Source organism: Tachypleus tridentatus, chromosome 2 (assembly GCF_004210375.1).
Source record: "Tachypleus tridentatus isolate NWPU-2018 chromosome 2, ASM421037v1, whole genome shotgun sequence".
Taxonomy (NCBI): domain Eukaryota; kingdom Metazoa; phylum Arthropoda; class Merostomata; order Xiphosura; family Limulidae; genus Tachypleus; species Tachypleus tridentatus.
The window spans coordinates 52283698-52308078 of NC_134826.1; the positions used below are offsets into that span (position 1 = coordinate 52283698).

At 34.7% G+C, this 24381-nt stretch overlaps 1 protein-coding gene, 1 long non-coding RNA gene and 1 pseudogene across 2 annotated transcripts in view; 1 reads left to right on the forward strand and 2 right to left on the reverse strand.

Annotated features, from left to right (window-relative positions):
* The window catches only part of LOC143243812 (uncharacterized), a 43263-nt gene extending 35718 nt beyond the window's left edge, over positions 1-7545 (forward strand). Inside the window, exon 3 of the long non-coding RNA XR_013024769.1 lies at positions 7287-7545. This is a non-coding gene — a long non-coding RNA (uncharacterized LOC143243812). The remainder of the gene's footprint in view (positions 1-7286) is intronic.
* The window catches only part of LOC143243810 (uncharacterized), a 66742-nt gene extending 54106 nt beyond the window's left edge, over positions 1-12636 (reverse strand). Inside the window, exon 1 of the mRNA XM_076487486.1 lies at positions 12611-12636. Within this exon, the coding sequence (XP_076343601.1) occupies positions 12611-12621 (11 nt within the window). The 5' untranslated portion in view covers positions 12622-12636. The remainder of the gene's footprint in view (positions 1-12610) is intronic.
* On the reverse strand, positions 4697-6874 carry LOC143243811 (innexin shaking-B pseudogene; annotated as a pseudogene).
* Positions 12637-24381: the final 11745 nt, after the last annotated feature.

The following is a 24381-nucleotide window of genomic DNA, read 5'->3' on the forward strand; positions in this document are numbered from 1 at the left end:
TGGGATACAGCTTTAACATTTTGGCGACCATTACGTAACGCACGTCTATCAGAAAACGGATTAGAAATGTCTCTTTTTCACGCGCAGCCCAGACAACCCGCATCATCTAAATGTCATGACCTTAACAGTTCGAAGAAACGTTAATTAACTTTATAACTTGTCTTCTTAGACCAGCATCTTTCAAATGTCAATGCCACTTTCGAATAATATGGTGTTAACAAAAAAAAAAAAAAACGCACAAAGGAATCTAGGACCTTATACATCACCGGAGAACATTATCACAACAGAATTATAACAGAAACAAGGACCCTGGCTTGCATTTTGACAAAAAGTACACAACAGTCCCAACAAACCAACTACATCACATGAAGATTTGCCCATGAGATGTACGACACTATAGTTGTTAAAATATTGAGAGAAAACCGACAACAGTCTCAACAAACCAACTACATCACATGAAGATTTGTCCATCAGATGTACGACACTATAGTTGTTAAAATATTGAGAGAAAACCGACAACAGTCTCAACAAACCAACTACATCACATGAAGATTTGTCCATCAGATGTACGACACTATAGTTGTTAAAATATTGAGAGAAAACTGATAACAGTCTCAACAAACCAACTACATCACATGAAGATTTGTCCATCAAATGTACGACACTATAGTAGTTAAAATATTGAGAGAAAACCGACAACAGTCTCAACAAACCAACTACATCACATGAAGATTTGTCCATGAGATGTACGACACTATAGTAGTTAAAATATTGAGAGAAAACTGACAACAGTCCCGACAAACCAACTACATCACATGAAGATTTGTCCATCAGATGTACGACACTATAGTAGTTAAAATATTGAGAGAAAACTGATAACAGTCTCAACAAACCAACTACATCACATGAAGATTTGTCCATCAGATGTACGATACTATAGTAGTTAAAATATTAAGAGAAAACTGATAACAGTCCCAACAAACCAACTACATCACATGAAGATTTGTCCATCAGATGTACGACACTATAGTAGTTAAAATATTAAGAGAAAACTGATAACAGTCCCAACAAACCAACTACATCACATGAAGATTTGTCCATCAGATGTACGACACTATAGTAGTTAAAATATTAAGAGAAAACTGATAACAGTCCCAACAAACCAACTACATCACATGAAGATTTGTCCATCAGATGTACGACACTATAGTAGTTAAAATATTAAGAGAAAACTGATAACAGTCCCAACAAACCAACTACATCACATGAAGATTTGTCCATCAGATGTACGACACTATAGTAGTTAAAATATTAAGAGAAAACTGATAACAGTCCCAACAAACCAACTACATCACATGAAGATTTGTCCATCAGATGTACGACACTATAGTAGTTAAAATATTAAGAGAAAACTGATAACAGTCTCAACAAACCAACTACATCACATGAAGATTTGTCCATCAGATGTACGACACTATAGTAGTTAAAATATTAAGAGAAACTGATAACAGTCTCAACAAACCAACTACATCACATGAAGATTTGTCCATCAGATGTACGACACTATAGTAGTTAAAATATTAAGAGAAAACTGATAACAGTCTCAACAAACCAACTACATCACATGAAGATTTGTCCATCAGATGTACGACACTATAGTAGTTAAAATATTAAGAGAAAACTGATAACAGTCCCAACAAACCAACTACATCACATGAAGATTTGTCCATCAGATGTACGACACTATAGTAGTTAAAATATTAAGAGAAAACTGATAACAGTCCCAACAAACCAACTACATCACATGAAGATTTGTCCATCAGATGTACGACACTATAGTAGTTAAAATATTGAGAGAAAACTGATAACAGTCTCAACAAACCAACTACATCACATGAAGATTTGTCCATCAGATGTACGACACTATAGTAGTTAAAATATTGAGAGAAAACTGACAACAGTCTCAACAAACCAACTACATCACATGAAGATTTGTCCATCAGATGTACGACACTATAGTAGTTAAAATATTAAGAGAAAACTGATAACAGTCCCAACAAACCAACTACATCACATGAAGATTTGTCCATCAGATGTACGACACTATAGTAGTTAAAATATTAAGAGAAAACCGACAACAGTCTCAACAAACCAACTACATCACATGAAGATTTGTCCATCAGATGTACGACACTATAGTAGTTAAAATATTAAGAAAAACTGATAACAGTCTCAACAAACCAACTACATCACATGAAGATTTGTCCATCAGATGTACGACACTATAGTAGTTAAAATATTGAGAGAAAACCGACAACAGTCTCAACAAACCAACTACATCACATGAAGATTTGTCCATCAGATGTACGACACTATAGTAGTTAAAATATTGAGAGAAAACTGATAACAGTCCCAACAAACCAACTACGTCACATGAAGGTTTGTCCATTAGATGTACGACACTACAGAACTTTTCGCATTTTATCCCACTTTCGAAATACCGATAAGTATTGTACCATTTATTAACTACACAGTGGAACACAGATAAACTCTGTCATCTTCGATAACAGATCACCACAGGCACGAAGAGCAACTACTTTGTATTTGTATCTCAGAACGGCTGGTATGGATATTAACACTTTTATTGATAAGGAGAGAACAACGTTTCGATCTTCCTACGTCATCTTCAGGTTAACCTAAAAAAGATGACCTAGGAAGGTCGAAACGTTCTTCTCTTCTTATCAATAAAAGTGTTAATACCCATACCAGCCGTTCTGAGATATATTTTTATTTCAAGTGGGTTTCTCGTCATTAAGAATTACTTTGTATTTGATTCTACACAATATTTTGTTTGTTTCTTATGAATTTAGCGCAAAACTTCACGAAGACTATCTCCATTAGCCGTCCCTAATCTGGCAATGAATGACTAGAGGGAAAGCAGCTAGTCATCACCACCCAGCGCCAACTCTTGGGCTACCCTTTTACTAACGAATAATGGGATTGACCGCAAAATTATAACACCCCCACGGCTGAAATGGCGAAAATGAGATTCGAACCCGCGATCCTCAGATCGCGCCAAACACCCTAAACACCCTGCCATGCCAGGCCATCACACTATTTTGACGCTAAACGCTAATGGTCCCTAGTTCGGGCGCGGTCTTGTGGTTAACAAGCCCATCACTAGGATTATAAAGATTGGTGGCTCTCGTATCGTTAAGGAGAAAAAAAATTCCACTCTTCAGGACCGTTAGTGCGTTATCAGAGTGACAAACAAGAGCAGTCAGTAATATCCGGAAGATAGATGACTAAATATATCCCCCTATAATCTATCGTTTAATAATCAAGGGCGAGAATGGACATCTTGCACATTATGCAGCTTTGTGCAAAACAATTGTCAAACATATGATGATTTAAAACAAAACAGCACCGTAATAAAAACAATAACATTTTTTTCGACATATTGTATCATTTAACAGATTCAACATAAAATTGTATAAGCGTTTTGTTTATTTAGAATCAAAATTAAATCAGCATTTTTGTTTCGGTTCAATTTTGGTGGTGCCCCCAGACAGACAAATCCTCATGGCCCCCAGGGATCGCGCCTCCCACTCTCCTCTAGCTACATACAGCGGTTTATTGAAGACGAAGTTAGTTGTGTATGAGACATTTGGAGAATATTTATACTACAATGGAAATTTTAAAATTTTTCATATAAAACTATTTAAGCTTCTTAGTCATGGCCAAGGTGGTTAAGGCACTCGACTCGTAATCCGAGGGTCGCGGGTTTGGATCCTCGTCACACCAAGCATGCCGATTTTTCAGCTGTGGGTGCGCTATAATGTGTCGGTCAATCTCACTATCCGTTGGTAAAAGAGTAATCCAAGAGTTGGCGGTGAGTGGTGATAACTAGCTGCTTTCTTTCTAGTCTTACACTGCTACATTAGGGGCGGCTAGAGCAGACAGCCCTCATGTAGCTTTGCGCAAAATTGAAAAGCAAACAAACAGTTCTTAGCCACCTGAACGCAGATTTCTAACGCCAGAGCAAGCGAACACTAGCACACAAGTGAAATGCGCAAAACATAATATTGGTGTGTAGTAAGCTTTATTTCGTGCATACATACATTTAGTTTAACAAGTAGAGTACAAAATAAAATAAAAATACATAAGATATTCAACAACTAAGTTGAACAGTTATACAGTTTGTAATTGACTATCATTATGTTGTTATTGTCATTTCTTATTAAGCACAAAGCTACACAAAGGGATTTACAACGCCAACATCAGGGGTTCGAGTCCCCTCGGTGAACTCAGCAGATGGCCCGATGGCTTTCTGGAAACACACATACACAAAGGGCTATCTGTGCTCTGCCCACCACGAGTATCGAAACCCGGTTTTTAGTAGTATTGATCCACAGACATATCACTGTCAGTACAATAAATCATCGTAATAACATTAGTAATAGCTGCAATCGTTTCACTCTCTACTGGGTTTATATTACGAGAAAAGCATACACTTATATTTCAACTATAATTTATCTGTTGTACGAAATCATTGGAAGAAAGCGTTTCGTTTAGTAACACAGTTCATTACGCCGGCTGACAAGTCAACGTACTGAGAGAACGGTTCGTTGACAAGCAACGAACACACACATACAGAAACGATGTTGAAACACTGTTATTTATTCTTCTTAGCAATCATATCGTAATAAAAATTCACGCTTCCTGCCATAGAAGTTAATGTTCACGTACAACTGAAATTTCCAGATAACATACGCCATCTTTAATATTATTCAGTTTGAATAAAAGAAACATTAGGCTTAGCTTAGCCCTTGATTTCAAACGTTTCGAACAGTTATCATTTTAGATAACATTTGGAAGGCTGGCTTTATTGTTTATCACTAATGCTTTAACCAACTCTTCCACAGTTTCGCGAAGGACAAGCTGGTCAACATTTTGTCCGAGCATGTACAGTAAGAACCAGTCACCGATATCAACGTTTCGGCTAACGATGCGCAGTTGATCTTCCTCGTTAAGTCTGAATCTACTGCGCAGAACGTATAGTCTGATTTTGAAAAGCAAATTACAACTAACCGACTGCAAACCACAATAATGGTCGAGGTAGCTAGAACAATAAACCAAAACCAAATGAAAATGTAAATCTTTTCATTCACAATATTCTGCGGAAGAATACAGAGGCTGTTGTGTTTTCTAACATCACCCGAGCTTCCATACAAGTAAAAGTCGCATTTCGCCATTCTTGGGAAGACAGAAGTCATGGGATCCGCAGCGTCTTTTTGGTCTCCTCGTGAAAATCGCATGAGTTCAAATCCATAAGTAAGAAATCGTCCACCAAGGAACAAATCAAGAAGGTAAAATTGACCAATGACGTTCATCAGGCACAAAAGTTCGCATAAAAAATATTTGAGAGCATAGTACTTGTGGTGCCCTCTGTGTTTCAAAATATACTGTGTAACATCTGCTGTTTTCTTACGAAGCTCTTCGTCCGAAACAATAACGATCTGCATTCTGTTACAAATTGCTTCCAGTAGCCCTCCTTCCGAAACCTTCCATAGGTAATAGGGCATATAAAAAAATAAGGCCTGAAGAAAGAGCACAAATCCCACCCACTGGTAGTATGAATGATAATCCTTAGAAGATCCACTGGAATTGGATACTCCTGGATAAGGGATTTCTTGTGCTACATGGAGATCGAAGGCTTTCGAGACAGAAAAGGTTGAATGAATCCAGCAAAAGGACTCAAGCAGATCGTGTGGAACGCCACCTATCGGCATACAGTGGATGGGATTCCCCACATACTGGCTAGTGGTAACGAGTACACTGAAAGTCAGTAAAAGTTGTAGTACACAGCCAGTGCAATCGAAATACAGTATTGTCGATGGACACAGGTCCTACTTTAACCAGGCCTTTGAGAGCTTGAAACAAATATATCATTTTATGATGTCAAGACTTTCTTCTTATATGATACAAACTTCGGTTTTCCTCTGAACTTGAACTGCGAGTAAAACAAATATAATTGAATAACATTGTACTAGGCTTAGGACCAATATATATACAACTGAAAATACTACAAAAAGTTAATAAGTTTTTAAAATAGAAGTAAAATAAGTGGTTAGTAATAACTCATTATAGTTAACTTTCTCTGTAGTTATTGGTAGAATTGGGCTAAGTGGCTCAATAACGTATAAGGATATAGAAACATTAGGCATAGCTATAACAACATCGCTTAATTGTATTATATTGAAACACAGTGAGAGATGTAGTTAATGGTTAAACATTAACTTTAAATATATACACATATTTCATGTGCTAATAGAACCCTGACTTATATGAAGTGCTGTTTGAGCACAGTCGTAGGTTGGGCCTTGCCGAGCACTCACTCGGCCACTGCCTGAGCAAGCGATGATAAATTCTCGATGAATAGAGAAATTGAAGCGCAGATAACTAGTTTGTGACACTGGGAGTGGTGTCAAGAAAAGGGGGCAAATAACAAATAAGGATGTGGGGAGGGGGGGGGTAATTTCGAGTTAGTACGTCATTAAGTATATAGTTTAGATTGTAAGTTTAAATACTGTCCTTTCGAAGAACGAGTAACCTGGCTAGTTCTTTATTAAAAGTACCGTTGTTTCAATATAATCATAATCACAAATGATGCAATAACAGAGCATAGTACATTTCTTTTGTCACAGATTCAGGTAGGTACCACATAGATACAAACAGAAGTGACAAGATCGATGCACTCTACAATGTGAGTATCTCCTGGTGGTGCCCGGACAACTTTAAAGTTATTAGCCCACGTCACTATTTGACTAAACGAAAATAGAACAAATCGAGCGAATTTGTTCTAAAATTTCGAAAATTAAATATTAAAAAAGCCTAATGAAAATTTTTATGTTAAAAATAATATCGTTATTTTCTAATTTAATGTTTACAAGATAAAACTAAACAACTTACCATCAACACGCCCTCTAGCGAGGTATCCTCGGAGTTGTACCTATTTATACAAGTAGAAATGTACTTGCGTTGTAAATACGCTGCATCTAGATTTGAAACCTTTGAAAGAAGGGTTCGATATTCTGATAAAAAACGTCTATATTTATTCAGTAGAACATATGTATACAAAACTTACTCCAATCACCTTGACTCTTCAATGAGCGTGGTTAGGTAAGTCACGTGATATACCAGTGGAGCACACCATTGGATAGCAATATGTACATTTAATATTAAGGGCTTATACTCATTGTCAATGGATTTATCTTTTCCGACAGAACTTTACCACGGTTAGCAGAGATGTATGCAGGTGAAAGAGAATTATAGTTTTGGGTGACATTACCAACAATACGGGAAATATTTTGTTTGGATACATTGACTGTATCAAGTACTTGTACAACAGCGACCTCTGCGTCGCATTATTCAGCCAGACAATTTGGAGTTGATTAAATAAAGTTTTGTTTTATTTTCAAAGATATCAATTAAAATGACGCTGAACAAAAAAAATAAAAGTTTTTTTATGAAAAAACTAACAGTGTGTTATTTAATAAACGCCAAAGAAAGAAACATCACCCAGTTATAATGAATAAACTGGAGAGTTCGAGTCAGGGGTTAAACTAAATGTAAACATCTGTGAATAAAATTAAACAATGGGGTAACCCTAATGTGTTTTATTTTGTTATGTTGGTGAGATATAATCTACTGTTTAACAATAATGTGTTTTATTTTGTTATGTTTGTGAGATATAATCTACTGTTTATAATGTACTGTTTAACACTAATGTGTTTTATTTTGTTATGTTTGTGTGAGATTTTGTTATGTTTGTGATAATCTACTGTTTAACACTAATGTGTTTTATTTTGTTATGTTTGTGAGATATAATCTACTGTTTAACACTAATGTGTTTTATTTTGTTATGTTTGTGAGATATCATCTACTGTTTAACACTAATGTGTTTTATTTTGTTATGTTTGTGAGAAATAATCTACTGTTTAACACTAATGTGTTTTATTTTATATTTGTGAGATATAATCTACTGTTTAACACTAATGTGTTTTATTTTGTTATGTTTGTGAGATATCTACTGTTTAACCTTAATGTGTTTTATTTTGTTATGTTTGTGAGATATCATCTACTGTTTAACACTAATGTGTTTTATTTTGTTATGTTTGTGAGATATAATCTACTGTTTAACTCTAATGTGTTTTATTTTGTTATGTTTGTGAGATATCTACTGTTTAATCTTAATGTGCTTTATTTTGTTATGTTTGTGAGATTTCATCTACTGTTTAACCTTAATGCGTTTTATTTTGCTGTATTTGTAAGATATTATCCACTGTTTAACCCTAATGCGTTTTATTTTGCCGTATTTGTGAGATATCATTTTCTATTTAACCTAATGTCTTATTTTGCCGTATTTGTGAGATATCCACTGTTTAACACTAATGTGTTTTATTTTGTTATGTTTGTGAGATATCATCTACTGTTTAACACTAATGTGTTTTATTTTGTTATGTTTGTGAGAAATAATCTACTGTTTAACACTAATGTGTTTTATTTTATATTTGTGAGATATAATCTACTGTTTAACACTAATGTGTTTTATTTTGTTATGTTTGTGAGATATCTACTGTTTAACCTTAATGTGTTTTATTTTGTTATGTTTGTGAGATATCATCTACTGTTTAACACTAATGTGTTTTATTTTGTTATGTTTGTGAGATATAATCTACTGTTTAACTCTAATGTGTTTTATTTTGTTATGTTTGTGAGATATCTACTGTTTAATCTTAATGTGCTTTATTTTGTTATGTTTGTGAGATTTCATCTACTGTTTAACCATAATGCGTTTTATTTTGCTGTATTTGTAAGATATTATCCACTGTTTAACCCTAATGCTTTAATTTGTGAGATATCTTTATTTTAATGTCTTATTTTGCCGTATTTGTGAGATATCTACTGTTTAACCTTAATATGTTTCATTTTGTTATGTTTGTGTGATTTCATCTACTGTTTAACCTTAATGTGTTTCATTTTGTTATGTTTGTGAGATTTCATCTACTGTTTAACCTTAATGCGTTTTATTTTGCTGTATTTATAAGATATCATCCACAGTTTAACCCTAATGTGTCTTATTTTGCCGTATTTGTGATATATTATATATTGTTTAACCCTGATGTGTCTTATTTTGCCGTATTTGTGAGATGTCAATAACCCTAATGTGTTTCATTTTGCCGTGATTGTGAGATGTTTACTGTATTAGCTAAAGCAAAATTTTAGCTTTAGTGTTCGCTCTAGCGTTTTGAATGAATTGTTTGTTTGTAATTAAACACAAAGCTAAACACTGGGCTATCTGTGCTGTGCACACCACATGTATGGAAACTCAATTTACAGATCTTTAAGTTCACATAAATTATGTAAATTCAGGATTAATTAAAGTATCTAAGGACATGAAATGTTACTTCCCTTATATGTAATTGGATAAAAAGGAAATCGCCAATAAAACCTGTAAAACATGGAATGAGAAACAGCAGGTTTGTAAGTCTCTCCGCATGGAGCCACAAAACCTTCATGCTAAATTTGGTGAAAATCCAAGAACAAAGGGCGAAGCAGCAATAAAAAAGGCACAAACGCCCCTAAAAAAAACCCGCAAAATGCAAAACTAAAAGTTGTATGTATCTCCTATAAACCATATGAATCTCCATATCAATTTTACTAAAGATCCATTCATATCACGCGAAGTAATTACATGGACATACAACAAATAGTGCTATTATTATTATATAGATAAGTAGTTTCATGGACAATCAACATAATATTATTATATTTATAGAGATAAGTAGTTACATGGGCATACAACAGACAGTACTATTATACATACATAGATTAGTAGTTACATGGACATACAACAGACAGTTCTGTTACATTTATATAAATCATTAGTCAGATAGACATACAACAAACTGTACTATTATATTTATATAGATAATCGTAACATGGAGACAGTACTATTATATTTACAGAGATAAGTAGTTACATGGACATACAAGAGACAGTGCTTTTATATTTATATAGATTAGTAGTTACATAGACATACAACAGACAGTACTGTTACATTTATATAAATCATTAGTTAGATAGACATTCAACAAACTGTACTATTATATTTATATAGATACGTAGTTACATGGACATACAAGAGACAGTACTATTATATTTATAGAGATAAGTAGTTACATGGACATACAAGAGACAGTACTATTATATTTATAGAGATAAGTAGTTACATGGACATACAAGAGACAGTGCTATTATATTTATATAGATTAGTAGTTACATGGACATACAAGAGACAGTACTATTATATTTATATAGATATGTAGTTACATGGACATACAACAGACAGTACTGTTACATTTATATAAATCATTAGTTAGATGGACATACAACAAACTGTACAATTATATTTATATAGATACATAGTTGCATGGACATATAAGAAACAGTGTTATTATACTTACATAGATTAGTAGTTACATGGACATACAACAGACAGTACTGTTACATTTATATAAATCATTTGTTAGATAGATATACAACAAACTGTACTATTATATTTATATAGATACGTAGTTGCATGGACATATAAAACAGTGCTATTATACTTATATAGATTAGTAGTTACATGGACATACAACAGACAGTACTATTATATTTATAGAGATAAGTAGTTACATGGACATACAACAGACAGTACTATTATATTTATACAGATATGTAGTTACATGGACATACAACAGACAGTACTGTTATATAATAAAGTGTTGTCAAGTGAGAATGAATTCAGTCGCTTTGTTCCTAACAAGAATATAATGTCGTAAAAAAATGAATACAAGCAGTTTGTAACAATAATATATCATTAAACAATAATCCAGTCATTGTTTCTAACAATAATATGTCAATGAATACTGAATGCACTCACTTGTTTCTAACTATAATCTCACTAACGACAACTACTGTTATCACTGACAAACAATTTCACTAATAAAATATACTGTCAGTACTGACAGTCAAACCCAACAACAGCTATACTGTCAATACTGACAGAAAATATCATTAAGAACAGCTGCTGTCAGTACTGAGAGACAATCTTACTGGTAAAGACTGTGACTCTTACTGACAGAGAATATTTCGTAATCAGCTGTGACTGATTTATTCGAAAGAACAAAATATTAGTGTTTAAGAATATAACGAATTCGTGACATAAGGATAAGAACCTTTTGTTCACCAATCACTAAGCGCTTACTAATTATCAACTGTGTTTGTATCAGTAACATAGTTTCAGATAATTGAAGAAGTAAAACCAACAAACAGCAATATGTTTGTGGAATGAATTACTGAAAGTTTACTATTGATAAATGTTTCTGTACAAATCTCTATTCAATATTCTTGTAAGTTTGAAGTTTCTAAAACAAAATAAAGATCTATATACAGTTTATCTAAAATATTTATTGTCATTTTGGCAAGAATATGTTACTATTTCAGGACTAATATTCGTCAATAAATGGTTAAAAAGTAGGTAAATTCGTAAAATACACATATAACGTTTGGAATAAATTTTTTGTTGAATAATTTAAAAATAGGCCTAAATTGTTAAATACATTCGCAGTACGTGTAGTGTGTAAATTGAGTTAAATACACTTACCACTAGATGGAAGCAAAATCATTCGAGCGATGCACAGAAATCTTAAAATTTATAGTGCTTACATTTCGTACCGTCAGATGGCATTTGTGTATAAACATTTGAATTACGTACTTATGGAATATAACAGCGGAAGAAAACAGATAAGATATGTATGTAAATGATGTGGTTATGAAACACTAATAAGAATCGTTCATTAACGGTGAGTTAACCATCACGTAATATTTAGTTCACGACGTGATAACACTGTTATTATTCATCATATGTCCTTGCACGAGACCAACTCGCTGAACCAAACTTCCTCGTGCCCTGTTGCTGTGGTAATAATTGGTGTAACAAATTCTGCTAAACACCATGACTTATATTAATTTCAATTGAAACGAAGCTTTCGTGTAAGAGTTTATTCTGTTGAGTAACCGAGGAAAGTCGTTATTGATCAAAATTCTGATTAGGGTTAATTTTTCTTCTTAACATGATACATAAATGAAATATTAATCTTAAACCACTTAATAAAAGAAGTAATTTGTCCTCTCAGAATTAAAAGCAAGAAAAAATATAACGTAGTTTTAAATCCGAGAAAGATACTAGAGTAAAAATACGCAAAATGGAACTTTTGTAATGTAGTTGTTTCGGATGATTTATTAGTTGTGTTTGTTATTGTTTGTTAAGGCCAAGGTTGGTATAACAAACATAGTATTTCGAAAATCTACACTTTGATCAACGTAGGTTATTAGGTTATACTAATTTTCGATAACCTCATTCGTAAGATAAGCTGGACCTGTATCGTAGTGAGTACGTTCACACTAACATGCGTTTAAAACATAAAGCTACGGAAATAAACTGTCTGTATTGTGTCCACTAAGGGTATCGAAACCCGTCTTTTAACATTATAAGACTTACCTCTGAACCATTAGGGGTGGATTAGTTGTTATAAGCCTTTTGAAGCATGTTGCAAACATCAAGGGTCAAGAAAAGCAAAAAATAAGCACTGGAGGTCAAACACGTACAACGAAGGTCAAGACAGAAAACTTGATGACTAAGAACAAAATAATGGAGGTTAACACCCATATGGTCAGTACAAAACCCACTGGAGGTCAAGACACGAACATTAGAGGTCAAGATACAAATACTGGAGAGCAATACATGGACACTAGAGGTCAAGGTAAAACAAAGTGGTTGGCAGGGTGATTAGGGCGTTTGACTCGCCATCTGTGGGTCGCGGGTTCAAATCCTCGTCACTGCACATGCTCGTCCTCTCAGTCGTTGGTAAAATAAAAGACCGAGAGGCAAGGCGGGTGAAAGTAACTTACTGCCTTCTCTCTAGCCTATCACTGATAAATTAAGAACGGCTCACTCTGGCAGTTTTCGTGTAAATATGCGTAAAATAAGAAAAAGTGTTCGGCATCCAATAATGAATGTCAAATATATTGGTCACAAACAAACAATTCTTGTATTTTAGTTAAAAAATCGAACTGCAAAAACATGTTAATACCATTTTGATAGATTGTTTAGGCAGAGTATTCATGATGAAACTTTATAGATGGATAAACTGCCTGTTGTAGAGACACGTGAGAGGACGACGTTTCGAAACGTCATCCTCCACACAAGTGTCTCCACAACAGGCAGTTGCCGTCCATTCTACAAAGTTTCATCACGTTAATATCACAGTCCACGGAATATTTATCGTAATAATAGAACACAAAACAGATCTTTATTACGGTTACCAGATATACATATTAATAGTATCTTACACCGGATTTAAGGAGCTTCTAACGACGCTAGAGTACGGTGCCTAGCTAGCTACCCCTATAGCCTGACATATTGTAGGTTAACATGGACGTCACTTTCATTCAATGACCGAAAACACACATTCAGTATCAAACGCCCTCAAGAGACGTACACGTTCCTGTTTCTTATCGAGAGTTTGTGCGAGTAAAATAAACTCACACTGATCTCTAGAACTGCAGTCCTGAGCACATGTTACGGATCATACTCAATAGTAAAGTGACAAATTGGACAATATCAAGGACGCTCCTGTGATGAAGAGTTGTCTACAATGTTTCCCTTGTTGTTAACTAAAAAATAAGAGATAAAAGTCACACTCAGAGGTTCTGGTTTCAGTCTTAACTTATTGCTCCCCCACCATCCCCCCAGTGGCACAACTGCATGTCTGCGGACTCGCGCTGCCAGAAACTGGGTTCCGATATCCGTGGTGGGCAGAGCACAGATAGCCCATTGTGTAGCTTTGTGCTTAATTCCGATTGATCAACCTAACTTATCAGTTGTCTCGCTGTAGCACGAGGGATAACAAACATTTGCACGGACGAAACTACCTTCCCCCTTCCACGGAAAGTCTGAAGGCTTATATCGCTCAATATAGGGTTTCGATACCGTAGCAAATAGAGCACGGGGAACTAATTAAACGTCTGAAAAGGAAGATTTACACATTTTGGTCTCTTAACTATTTCGTAGATGGCTTAGTTGTTACCAACATTTTTAAGTAAAAACATGGCAGATGTCGCAACTGTCGCTAAAAGGTTTCATTAAGTGGTGATGGTGCAAATCGAAATACGTCATATATGGCGCAACCGTAGCTAATAAAATACAAAAAAAAACCTAGTTAGTGGCGCTGCTGTAGCTAACAGAATTTATTAAAAACAAAATAAATTGCTTAACAGTTTGCTAGAACAGATATTTACCAGATAAACATGATAAACTATTCGTTAAAAAAAAACTGTCACCTAGTCTTAATTAGATAGATGGTCCGAAATGGCCAGGTGGGTTAAGGCGTTCGACTCGTAATCTGAGGGTCAATGGTTCGAATCCCCGTCGCACCAAACATGCTCGCACTTTCAGCCGTTGAGGCGTTATATAGTGACGGTCAATCCCTCTATTCGTTAGTAAAAGAGTAGCCCAAGAGATGGCGTTGGGTGTTGATGACTAACTGCCTTCCCTCTAGTCTTACACTGCTAAATTAGGGACGGCTAACGCAGATATCCCTCGAGTAGCTTTGCGCGAAATTCAAAAAAACAAACCAACAAACAATTAAATAGATGAAATGGAAAATGTTTGAAATATCACATTTACAATAAAAAATTTAAAAACTTGGTGCTAAGTATTTATCCGGAATTTTAAGCTTTAAAAAGTCGTAAATAAGGAAACTTTAATGTGGCCCGACATGGCCACGTAGTTAAAGTCGCTTGAGGGTCGTGAGTTCGAAATGTTTAAAACAATGATAATTTTCAGAGGACGATCTGGTAAATATAGTGGCTGTGATAAAGTTTCATATTGAAATGTCTTAAGTGTTTGAGCAATAAAGCGTGAGACTTGAAGTCGAGTGTTGTCATGTGCAGCGTTGGTCCACTGAGATGGACTATTGCTGAATATTTTTATGACAACTTTTGACGCATAATTTTAAATTCACAACAAATACTTTTATACTGTGATCGTTTTTCTTGGGTTTAAGAATGAATAATGGATAACACCTGCAGATGACCACCAAACACTGACCATAAGGTGAAGAGCTGGCTTTTGTGTTTCTTCATAGTCAAGTCACTGCCCACTGCCCGGATCACCGTTGATTATCGTAAAGAATCCATTTTTCATCACACGTGACAATGCTATGGAGAAACTGGTCGTTTCTGATGCGAGTAAGGAGTGAGGAACAAATTTCAACTCGTCTTGTTTGATGGTTTTTCAGTCATTTCGTGAGGTAACCATTTATCGAGCTTTTTCATCTCACCAATTGCTTCAAGATGTCGGAAACTGTTATAAAATGAAGACTAAGTCTGTCGGCATATTCTTTCACGGTTTGGTGGGTATTTGATTCAACTGAGGTTTCAATTCTTCCTCATTACTGGTTGTCTGAGGACGGCTTCGAGGCTCATTTTCAAGACGTATGTCACTAGAAAGAAATCTTCTAAACCAACTCTGTGCTGTGCCCTCATTGGCTGTAGCATCACCAAATGTACGATTAATGTTAGAGCTATTTTCGTCACATTGTGACCAAGCTTGAACTTGTACGAGAAAATTACGCGAATATCAATTTTATCCACGGTGACTGAAATCAACATAAAAATGATTTAGTTTCTCAAATAAGAAAAATGATTGTTTGTTTTGAATTTCGCGCAAAGCTACTCGAGGGCTATCTGCGCTAGCCGTCCATAATTTAGCAGTGTAAGACTAGAGGGAAGGCAGCTAGTCATCACCACCCACCGCCAACTCTTGAGCTACTCTTTACCAGCAGGCTAGTAGGGATTGACCGTCACCTATAACGCTCCCACGGCTAAAACGGGGTGCGACCAGGATTCGAACCCGCGATCCTAGGATTAGGAGTCGAACGCCTTAACGCGCTTAGCCATGCCGGACCCAAGAAAAATAAACCAGACAATACATTATATCATTCTGATAAATTTATGAAAATGCTTGTCTTTCAGCCACTAAAACCGAGTTTCAAACTTGCATGTAAAAAATCTGACGTTTCATATGATATTTTAATCTGAAGGAGGAAATAAAAATTCGAACAACAAGAAGTCATGAGGTCTGTACAAATAAAACTCCTGGCGGAAATTGATAACTGGAAAGGAAACGCTTAAAATAAAATAAATGTTTCATACAACGGTCGATCATACTTTATTAAAGAAGACAGTGACAGATTTATTATTCATTCTTTCTTCAAATAGTCTAACAAAATCAGAAGAGAAGTGTTTTAAAAAAGCAAAGCCTAATTTATATCAAATAATAGATTGATTACAGCAACAGAAATTATGATTTTCTCTAGCTTTGTTTTCATACCAAAATGTTTTCTTTCTTTGTTTTCATACCAAAATGTTTTCTTTCTTTTGTTTTCATACCAAAATGTTTTTCTTTCTTTGTTTTCATACCAAAATGTTTTCTTTCTAACTTTGTTTTCATACCAAAATGTTTTCTTTCTAACTTTGTTTTCATACCAAAATGTTTTCTTTCTTTGTTTTCATACCAAAATGTTTTCTTTCTTTGTTCTCATACCAAAATGTTTTCTTTCTAACTTTTTTTTCATACCAAAATGTTTTCCTCCTAACTTAATTTTCATACCAAAATGTTTTCTTTCTTTGTTCTCATACCAAAATGTTTTCTTTTCTAACTTTGTTTTCATACCAAAATGTTTTCTTTTAAGTTTGTTTTCATACCAAAATGTTTTCTTTAAGTTAATTTTCATACCAAAATGTTTTCTTTCTTTATTTTCATACCAAAATGTTTTCTTTCTTAATTTTCATACCAAAATGTTTTCTTTCTTTGTTTTCATACAAAATGTTTTCTTTTAACTGTTTTCATACCAAAATGTTTTCTTTCTTTGTTTTCATACCAAAATGTTTTCTTTCTTAACTTTGTTTTCATACCAAAATGTTTTCCTTCTCTTTGTTCTCATACCAAGATGTTTTCTCTTTCTTTGTTTTCATACCAAAACATTTTCCTTCTTAACTTTGTTTTCATACCAAAATGTTTTCTTTCTAATTGTTTTCATAACCAAAATGTTTTTTAACTTTGTTTTCATACCAAAACATTTTCCTTCTAACTAATTTTCATACCAAAATGTTTTCCTTCTAACTTAATTTTCATACCAAAATGTTTTCTAACTTTGTTTTCATACCAAAATGTTTTCTTTCTAAATTTTATTTTCATACCAAAATGTTTTCTTTAACTTTGTTTTCATACCAAAACATTTTCCTTCTAACTTAATTTTCATACCAAAATGTTTTCTTTCTTTGTTTTCATACCAAAATGTTTTCTTTCTTTGTTTTCATACCAAAATGTTTTCTTTCTTTGTTTTCATACCAAAATGTTTTCTTTCTAACTTAGGTTTAAAATAAAATATTTATCTCTAACTGAACAGCTGGAATGTAGATACACGGATAAGGACACACTTGCAAATATTTCCATTCAACCTGTGTTATTTCACAAACATATACAACAACGATCTATATGCAAGGATACGTGATTAGGCATTAATAAAGAACAAACAGCTTCCTTCGTGAATACTTCGCAGTTTATTAAACAAACGCCTGTTGAATATTCTCCAAAACAAAAATGTTTAATGTGGTTAGGAACAGCATGCACGTTTTTCTTTTTTTGCTGTCTCGAGCCACGTTCTGTTACCACAATGTACACCCTACCCTGTCTGCGGACTTACAACACTAAAGTCTAGGTTTTTATATCCGTTGTGGGCACAGCATAGATATCCTGTTGTGTAACTTTGTGCTTATTAATAACAATACAATCTATAAAGCCTCCCTTCTCCCAGTGGCACAGCGGCATGTCTGCGGACTTACAATCCTTAGTAACTGAGTTTCAATACCTCCTGGTGGGCAGAGCACGGATAGCCCATTGCGTAGCTTTGTGATTAATAACAGACAAATAAACATACGCGCGTCACACAGTTTATAATTAAGAAATCTACAACGTTCCGTGAATAACGCATGTTTATTTCAGAAAATCCACACAAAGAGCTACTTACGCATAGTCGTCCCTAAGTCTACAGCGCCCACCGCCAACCCTTGGGTTACTCAGAGATGTCTGACCGGATAATGGGAATCCACTTTTACATTCTGTGAAGAAAAGACGCGAAGTTTCTCAAATGATCATTAACATATTTTCCGTCTAAACGGACAGGTTAGAAACCTCTAAAACCAGACTACAGACCAGAGGGAAAGCAGTCAGACAGCGGAACCCAGAAACACAAAGGTTTTGTCCGAGAATTAGAACCGAATAGTGTAGTGACTGCTACTTCTACAACATGCTCCCACAACTGAAATATCACATCATTTTCAGTAGTATTGAGTCTCGAACCCTGGATCCTCAGATTTTTGCTGTCCGCTCCAGTTTGTTTTCAATAATAAGACAACCAAAAATAATTAAGTTCTGAACGCATAATCACTAGAGGGTATGGGGGGAGTCGTTTTAAGCACACAACGATTTATTGTAACGGAGCGTTTTTTTTATTTGTGACATACGCCTTATACAATGCTTACATGTTGTCAGAAATCAGTTTCACTTGCCTCAAGTGGCGGGAGTTTTAATGAAGGCACGCTGTGGTTTGAAGATAGAACTTTCATGAAGTTAAAACGGAAAGTCCGTTCACCACTCGGGTGCACGAACCGACAAAATCACAGCGTCTGTAATGCCACAACCTTCTGCCTTTATTCAGACCATTATTTATTACATATGCTACTTGGTAGCGTTCTTGAGCTACCTCAGGTGGTAAGTTTTATACACGTACCACGAATTACATTTTTATGCCACCATGAGGCTTCAGTTCCGCTCGCTGAAAAATGTGTATATGTGTATCACGTGACGTCTGGGAATATTCTCGTGGTTATTACGATCCCCGAAACGAAATAAAAGTTCGCCGTTACTTCAAACCTAATACAATGGTTAAGATAAAAACACTTTCTTGTGATAACTACGCTAGTTAAGTTATTTGCTTCTATTTTAACCCTTATATTTGACTAATTTACACGTATCACTAAACTGTACCAAGATATATAGAGAAAAAGCTTCATCTAGGAAAATACTGCCCGGCTTTTTGTGTATTTATAAAACAATTATTTGGAAAAACGTTACACAAAACTCGTGTGTTTGTCAAATACTGCTCTAATCTCTAGGTTGGTGTTTGTCATATACTGCTCTAATCTCTAGGTTTGTGTTTGTCAAATACTGCTCTTATCTCTAGGTTGGTGTTTGTCAAATACTGCTCTTATCTCTAGTTTGATGTTTGTCAAATACTGCTCTTATCTCAAGGTTGGTGTTTGTCAAATACTGCTCTTATCTCTAGTTTGGTGTTTGTCAAATACTGCTCTTATTTCTAGGTTGGTGTTTGTCAAATACTGTTCTAATCTCTAATTTGGTGTTTGCTCATTTTGCTGTTACGCGCAAAAATATACACGATACGCTGGGCTGGATATTTGTGTCCTACCCATCAAACGTATAGAAACTCAATTTTTAGAGTTGTGAGCCTGCAGATTTGCCGCTGAACCACTAGGGGGCAGAACTTGATGTCTCATATAACTTGTAACTGTTATTTCCGTTGCGTATTACATAATCTTTTCAACTCCTTCCATTTACGTCTTTACTGAATATTTCAGTAAATACAGTTACAACACGACTTAAGAATTCCGCTTGAGATGGAACAAGTGTGTTCCGAAACATTCGAGAAAATAAACCGACTTACAAACTATCCTGGCCTGGCATGACCAGGTGGTTAAGGCACTCGGCTCGTAATAAGAAGGTCGCGGGTTCGAATCCCTATCATACCAAACATGTTCGCCCTTTCAGCCATTGAGACGTTATAATGTTACGCTCAATCCCAATATTCGTTGGTCAAAGGGTAGCCGAAGAGTTGAGGGTGGGTGGTGATGACTAGTTGCTTTCCCACTAGTCTTACACTGCAGAATTAGGGACAGCTAGCGCAGATAGCCCTTATGTAGCTTTGCGCGAAATTCAAAACATAAACAAAATCAGACATTTTCACCTTCATTATTAGCTCTTGTGTACATCCGAAATCAACAAGTGAATTAACCTAAACACAAAACATATTACTCAACCAAAATAAAGTGTTGTAACATAATAAGCAAAGGGGTATATATACATATATATATATATATATATATATATATATATAACTTTCTCAAACATTAATGAACACACCTGCGAACTTCACCTTCGTAAAAGTTACTTTAGTTTTAATAACAGATTTTCCCATAATTCAGCTTACGTAAGTTTCGAAAATAATATTCATTTGTTTCCTATCACGTAAGAATTTTTTTTTACATATCAAGAAGAAAAAAATTACTTAGATCAAATTATTATTTCATTTACCACAATAAACATTCTTTTCTATTAGGTTTGATATATTTGACGTTTAGAATGATCACTGTAGATTCTCACGTCGCGATTGGTCTAGAGAAATCTATAGCCAGTGGTTGTCAACATATTAAGCATAACAAAATATGACCCGATTTCAATGAAATTGATTCACTTATGTAAAAGGTCATATGACGTTTTCTGAAAAAAAAATATTCCGTGATGGAGAAAAATAGATACCATTATCAGATTCAGCGTACAGGGATTACTGTAAAACATTCAAATGAAACTATCACAGATATGCGTGATAGTTAATTCCAACATCTTAACGACAAGGCAACGAGAGGCCAAATGTTTAAGATGACGTCATTTTTCTAGAAAGTAATTGGTTCACGTTAATTCATACGTAGTGATGGGCATTTTTTTCTTTCATACCTCTATATGTTCTAGATTTACATTATTTGTACAATGTTTCAAAAGTGTTTCTTTTCTTAAAACAATTTCAGAAGTACATTAAGTAACTTACAATTAGGGCATTGTAATAAAAAATAAAACAGGAATAAAAAAATCTTTGGGTTTTGTGTATTGGGCACATTTCGTGAAATTTGTTCCTTTTAAATTTTTTATTGAATTTCGCACAAAGTTACTAGAGGGCTATCAGCGCTAGCCGTCCCTAATATAGAATTGATAGACTGGAGGGACGACAAACAGATAGTAAACATCACCCACCGCCAACACTCGAGGTACTCTTTCACCAACGATTGAAACGAGATATGAACTTTCGACTGGCAACTTGTGAGTTGAATGTCCAAACCGCGAGACTCATTTATTATCATTATTTCTACTATTAACATAAGGTATTAAACATTGTAAAAGCTTAAATGGTTCACCTTGTAATTTAGGAAAGATATTATACGTTTTGTTTACCGTGTGTAATCAAATTCTGGATTTAAGTATTGTCATTCCGGAAGCTAACTGCTGACTCATGGAGGGTGGGGTTTGGAGACAAGCTTATATTAATTTCAGTAACATTGCGGGAGGTCTTTACCACAATTTTTGGTTCATTGGGAATTTCATGTTAAACTATAGTATCATATATACACACATATTCTTTGAGACCTCAAGTATTCAAAAATAGGTATATTCTACTTATTATTTCAATTCTATTTATTTGTTTTACATTTTCGCGCAAAGCTATACGAGAGCCATCTGCGCTAGCCGTCCCTAATTTAGCAGAATAAGTCTAAAGGGAAAGCAGCTAGTCATCAGTACCCACCACCAACTCTTGGGCTACTATTTTGACAACAAATAGTGGGATTGAACGTAACATATAACGTCCCTACGGCTGAAAGGGCGAGCATGTTTGGTGTGACAGAAATTCGAACCCGTGATCCTCAGATTACGAGTCGAGCACCATAACTGCCTGGCCAGGTCATATTAACTTACGTCATTTCAGGTCTTATTTGCTAAATACCCTTAATGTCGATATTTGCTACTAATATACACATTTCGGTGATGCTTTATTTGACGCAACGTAACTTGGATACTGTAAAATAAAAAAAAAATATTTTTTATATACGCTAAATCAGTCAATTAAACTCAAAAGAAGTGTGTAAGGCTGCACTGCTTGCACCTGTTAGAAAGTGCGAGAGCAAACACAAGGGACTTATTTTATCCGAGCATTAACAAATGAGTGATATGTATTATTATTTACATAACGTAATATCCTACTTATTCGGGAATAAGTTATTATTTCATTCCAGCAGAATCCATCCTCAGTTTTGAATTGGTACACTAGAGGAAAGGCTGCTGATTAACAGCACCATCGCAGACTCAGGGGTTGCTATTGTAGGATTGAGTGTGTGTTTTCTTATAGCAAAGCCACATGGGGCTATCTGCTGAGTCCACCGAGGGAAATCGAACCCTGATTTTAGCGTTGCAAATCCATAGACTTACCGCTGTACTTGCGGGGGCTGTGGGATCGAATAGAAGGATTTGACCGGTCGCCCTGCTTGTGCACTCACGGCCCCTAAATCCGGAGTTCGCCACAATTCGAAACCCTGCCCACAGGATACAGATTCTGTACATTTCTATCTCTAACAGCTTACTTCCCACGTTTTTACTTAATGTAGAAATTTAATTTCATTGTTTTCACGTGGTTTTGGTAATAGTGTTTGTTACACAACGTTAAATAGAAACTCCACATATTACACTCAAATAAGAAACTACTAAACCATTTTTAAAATTATTTTTTCATATCCAAGAAGAGATAAATATCAAACTAATTAAACCTATCTTGTAGACTTAATTATGTCCTTATAGCGTGAGGCATTTTTTTCTAAACCTCAGAAAGAAAAAAAAAATTGTAATTTCCTTTTAATAAAACAGTTTTGTTTCGTTTTACCAAAACTTATCACATTGCAATGTGATGTGAAGCTAGTTTTCAATATCTTCACGCTGATTATTTTAGCTGTAAAAAATTGACTGATCTATTATACAGTTTCATTTTGATTACAAGTCTTTAAAGGGTGAGACCAAATCTCGTATTGTTGTTACTTGACCTGAATAGGATATGAATATTAGTTATTTATTTCATCAGAGAAATGTCGGCTTATCTGAATTACAACAATGTAGCATATAAATAGTTGGATATTTTATCAGAGGAATGTTGCTGGTTTATCTGAATAACATCAATGCATCACATAAAGAGACGTTTATTTTATCAGAGAAATACTGTTACTGTAAAGAAATACTTTACCTAAATAACAACAACATGGGATACGAATATTAATTATTTATTTCGTCAGAGGAGTGTCGTTGGTTTATCTGAATAACAACAATATAGCATATAAATAGTCGGATATTTTATCAGAGGAATATTGTTGCGGCTTTATCTAAATAACAACAGCAAACGATATGAATATTAGTTATTAATGTCATCAGAGGAATGTTGCTGGTTTATCCGAATAACATCAATGTATCACATAAAGAGATGTTTATTTATTATCAGATAACTACTCCTGTTAATCACAAAACCACAGACGCAGGACAACGACATCAAACACACAGAATGCTTGGAACAGCAGGGAAGGCTCTGACACAGTTGTGTATACTTCCTGTTGAAATAAACGGATTTTCTTCAGTTTTATGGCTCAAATGACCAACTACTCCCTGCCAGGGTTCAGACAGCTGTAGTACAAAGATGGATACAGTGGGATGTGAGGGGAAGAGAGAGTTAACAGCAGACAGGTCAGACAAAGACCTTGATCTCAACTGTAAACTGTCACGTTGTCAGACAAAACTTCAAATACAGTTGTACACAGTAAATTTTGCTCACAGTGTGAGAGTAAACATAATTCTGAATCGGAATAACAAAACGTATTTATTTTTACAATATGTTGTAGAAGAGATTATTTTGTTCCATAAACATTGATGTAAAAACTCTGTCCTCTGTTAAATAGTTTCTTGAGGCTTAAACTAAATATTTGGATCCTTTTATTCAATTCGCGAAAATAACTATATAGAACAGATTTAGCATTTAACAAATTATATGATTTAAACAACAAAATTTCATTACTACTTCTGAGAATCGGAAATCCCATGATCCAACATTTTCCGGACACTATATAGTCACATTCCTCAGTCTGTGTTGTGAGAAATCCGGGCGTTTACCGAGTTTCGCTTATCAGTATTCAACGCCCTCTAGGCAGATTTAACTTTAACTGTCTCTAAAGTTGGTAAAAACAGAAACTCTTGGTTTGAATCGCTCATATATTAAAGAATAGCTTGATTAATCTCAACTAACAAAATACCACAAAATAACAATTTAGGTA